Source organism: Hevea brasiliensis, chromosome 2, assembly GCF_030052815.1.
Source record: "Hevea brasiliensis isolate MT/VB/25A 57/8 chromosome 2, ASM3005281v1, whole genome shotgun sequence".
NCBI lineage: Eukaryota > Viridiplantae > Streptophyta > Magnoliopsida > Malpighiales > Euphorbiaceae > Hevea > Hevea brasiliensis.
In genome coordinates this window covers 121,472,931-121,477,360 of record NC_079494.1, presented here as the reverse complement: position 1 = coordinate 121,477,360, position 4,430 = coordinate 121,472,931, and the positions used below count along the sequence as shown (strand labels likewise).

Sequence of the window (4,430 nt, the reverse complement as noted above, 5' to 3'; positions counted from 1 at the left end):
TACGGTAGCCACCGGAATCTTGATGATAGCTATTCCTTGTGGGATTGTTTTTTAATTCACCCGAAATTTTATATTTTTAAAAATAATTCTTATATTTATTAAATTAAAATATACTGATTTTTTATAAGTAAAAAATTCATTTCAGAAATTTAAATCTAATTTGATAATTAATTACCAAGTTAATTAAAATTAAGTTAATTTAATATAAATATGAAAATTTAATAATTATTAAATTAATTTTGAAATAAATTTTAAATGTAAATGTTGGATTTACTTAATATTAAATATATTTTTTATCAAATTAAATTTATAATAATAATTGGAAAAAATTATAATAATAATAATAATATATTAAAATATTAAATTATAAAAAAAGATAATGACAAAAATAAGGAATTTAAAAGGTTGTTTTTTTTTTTTTTTTTTTTTCAAATAAGCCGTCTAGGATCCTCCTATAAAACAGCGATTCTTAGCCTTTTGACTCTTCCCTGTAACTGAAAACCCCTGTTCTCTCTCCTTCTTTCTCTCAATCTCTGAGCTTACTCTCTCCGTGCATTTCCTCTTCACTCTCAACCTGCTGGGTTTGATGCTATTCCTGAAACTCCTCTCCCACCATTGCTCTCCTTATCCTTGATCATCGGAAATGAAAACCTCTTCTGTCAAGTACACCGAGCACAAACAGGTCACTAATAAGCTCGTTAAATGCAGTGACTCAAACTCTACCAGAGTAGTTCGGATTTATGTTACAGATGGTGACGCAACGGATTCCTCCAGCGATGAGAATGACAACTTAATGTGCAGCCATCAACGAATCAAGAAACATATCAACGAGATAAGAATTGAAGATTGTGTGGAATATGCAATTGGAAGAGGCTCTGAGAATTCAAAATCGAGGTTTAACAAACAACCACTGAGAAAAAACACTAGAGATCAGCGGTATTATCCAGAGGGTAAGAAGTACCGCGGGGTTCGACAAAGGCCATGGGGAAGATTTGCCGCTGAGATCAGGGATCCTTTCCGGAGAACTAGAGTATGGTTAGGGACGTTTGACACTGCGGAGGAAGCTGCCATGGTTTATGACAGGGCTGCCATTAAGATTAAAGGGCCAAACGCTCTCACCAATTTCATAAAAGCACCTGTGAGAACTCTTTCCCCAGATATTGATATTGCTGCAATTTCTGAATATGATTCTGGTATGGACTCTCGCAGTCTGAGTTCTCCGACATCTGTTCTTAGATTTCAATACACGGAAGAAGTTGGAAATGAGCCACAAGTTTTGGAGGGTAATGAGAGCAGACCAGTTGAAGAAATGAAAGAGAAAGAGTGTGATTGGAGATTGAATCAGGAAATAGAGGAAAAGGATTGGAGATCCATCCAGGGTGTACGGGAAGAAGACCCAGTTGATTGTTGTTTTGAAGAGTTGTTGAATTTTGAGAATTATGCTCCGACACTTTTGGATGAATGTATTCTACAAGATACAGTTTTAACAGAGGGTTTTGTCGATGTTGATGGAGATTTTGGGTCATGTTTATGGGACGTAGATGAATACTTTTGAGGGCTAAAGCTTGCAAAATTGGGTATATGGAGTGGGTAAATTCCGAGTGGAGTTTTGGATACTTTGCTTGCATTATTATTATTATTTTTTCTTTTAATTTACTTGAAGTTTCTCCAGGGGTATGCAAAGTACTGCAATGCAAAGACCTGTAAATTTCGCTTTAATTATTATTATTCTTGCTTCTTTCTTGTTTACAAGTTTCAGAGTTCAAAATTTGTTGAAGGATTTGGTTGGTTTTTGGCTTCTGAGGTTTGGTTGGTAAGATATTCTTTTTGCCTCTCTTTGCACCGGCGCGGGGCGGAGACTCAAAAGGCTGCCTGTCAAGTGGCTAAAGTGGTTTCCATGTTCAACGGTTGGACTCCTTGGCCCCTTGATGGCCAAACCCATTACCAACTGCCAATTTACACGCTGACTGACTGGATGAAATAGAGTAAAATGAGGTTTTTTTTTTTAAATTAATTTCTTTTTTAATTTTAAATCTTTATATTTTTTATTGTTTTAAAAATAAAATTTTAAAATTTTAAATAAAAAAATTTTCTTAAGCTATCAATTTAGTGAGCTAGAACATACAAATCTTTTAAAATTTTACTTTAAAAAGTTATATAATCTCCTAAATATAAATTCAAAATTTTTAAATTTTAAAAAATCCTCCATTTCTTCAGTAATCCTCGCTCCAAACAAAGAATTAAAATGTTTATATTCTAACACTAAACAAATATCCTTCCTAGAATAGTAGAGTGGCAGATATCTAAGAATTAGGTCCAGGGTGAGTTTGTAAATTAACGTATACGAGGTGTGGCTAACGACCCTACCCTATAACAAAGGGTTGAGCCTGGTCCACTGACATTGCCAAAGTCGAGGGTTGGTCGAAGATCATTTCCCCCTGGCACACTGGCTTTCTCTGGGGATGGAAATTTTGCGGTGTCTTGGGCACGAGAAACCACGACGAAAGAAGTCTTACAAAGCGAACATCTCGGAAAGGGTGAATAAAATAGGTGCGTAGACTAGGGGACCGTGGCTTTCTAGAAATTCCAATAAATACACGACGGGGCCAGCTTGCCTCTGAGATGAAATCCCGGCGAGCTTGAATTCCCCCGGCCAGCAGAGGACAGAAGTGTGTCTTTTTCCTGTAGCTATGGTCAAAGATTTTACAAAAAGGGTAGAGGTGATAATTTGTTATTGCAGGCTTTTATTACAGTTTGATGTGAAGGAGAAGTTTCAAAAACACACAGACCCACTTGCAACTTGCAAGCCTGAATCAGACCCACTTGCAAAATTTCAAGCCTGTCAATTGCTCAACTGTCCATCTCCTTTTTTTTTTTTTACCCCAACTTGATGTATGGGTACAGTAACAAATAACAATGGCAAAACCAGGCATCCATTTGTGTATTTGCAGTGTTTGCCGGATTGGTCCCCACATCTGCTTTTTCTTAATGCCCAATCAAGAAATTCATTCATTTAGTCCCTTGTAAATGTTTTATTATTGAAATTTCCCCTCTGGTCCTCTCCAGTCCAGCATTTTGATTTCACATGAACCAGCCATTTGTCGAGATTTGTCCTACCCACTCGCAGACCAGCAAGAAAAAAGCTATAGCCGAGTACGAAATACGAACTACGGACCCAAAAAAAACAAAATCCCTGTAAATTAGCAGTGAGAGGACAATAAAATCGGGTCTTGATTTGATGTTTGGTACAAATAATTAATCGTTCAAAAAAAATTCGGCGACCGACGTGCACATAAATTTCAATCAAGTTTTTTTTTTTTTTTTAATTACAAAAAATAAAAAATTTTACATATAACGTCATTATTTACTAAATTAAAATTTATGATTAAATAGTTTCATTAGTTTATGATTAATCCTCTTATAAGACAGATTTAGTATTGAGCAATAATAAATTCTAATGAATTATTTATAATTAATTCATCCATTCATTACAAACGAAAATAATATTAAATTATTAATATCAATACAAAAATTCAAATATGATGAATACCTCTAATTTTCAAGCCTCATCACTGAGTTATCACACTCTGTGGTGATCGAGTGTTTATTTGCTCAATCAAACGATTATTAATTTATACGTGTCAATACACTTGATCGGACAATCACCGTTTACACGTTCAATTAACGCATTGGACAAAGTAATTAAACTTATGGATAGGAAGGATCAATTGCCAGAAAATTAAATAAAAGAAAAGAACAAGAAAATAAAAGTAGTAAAATAATCAAAAGGTTTCAAAGAGCCCTTAATATATATATATATATATATATATATATATATATATATATATATATATATATATATATATGTCTTTTTGACTCTTCTGCTCACCATGTGAATAACATGTGCTATGCTATCCTTCATTTACTGGAATTTACCTCATCTAAATCAGGTCAATTATAGCATATATTTAGTGTACTAAAAAAATAGTATATCATACTTTTAAAAAAATAATTATTCTACAAATTAAAAAAAATGAGATTTATAGTATTGGCGTGATGGTGTACACACACCAAATTGTACAGAATAATTTCCCTCTAAATCATTACTATTACTCATAGGGTACTTGGATAATTGAAAACAGTGATGAAGGCCACCGACGCTGTTTCAGGTGATGAAATCTAGTGGGGGCAATACTCATGTGCTTTTCAAATTGTCTTCTTCAGAGATGATCCGTGGGTCCTTGGCGTTGGCAGACTGTGGTGTCTTTGGTCCCTTAATCCCCCCATTTTCTACTTAATTTGCTTTTTTTTTTTCTTATAATATATAAAATTTATATATATTTAATAAATCAATTTCAATTAACATCTTACATGTTAAAATTAGGATAAAACATATTTATATAAAAAAAATCGTAAATGATATTATAATA

The 4,430-nt window shown here is 33.5% G+C and overlaps 1 protein-coding gene across 1 annotated transcript; it reads left to right on the top strand.

The window, feature by feature from the left end:
* Window positions 1-500: 500 nt before the first annotated feature.
* On the top strand, window positions 501-1,798 carry LOC110645075 (ethylene-responsive transcription factor CRF6-like). Its single transcript, XM_021798096.2, has one exon. The coding sequence runs from the start codon at window positions 644-646 to the stop codon at window positions 1,553-1,555; it is 912 nt and encodes a 303-aa protein (XP_021653788.2). The 5' UTR covers window positions 501-643; the 3' UTR covers window positions 1,556-1,798.
* Window positions 1,799-4,430: the final 2,632 nt, after the last annotated feature.

What these genes read in the sequence shown, in the direction of transcription:
- LOC110645075 (XM_021798096.2), top strand. Translation starts at nt 644, where the DNA reads ATGAAAACCTCTTCTGTCAAGTACACCGAGCACAAACAGGTCACTAAT.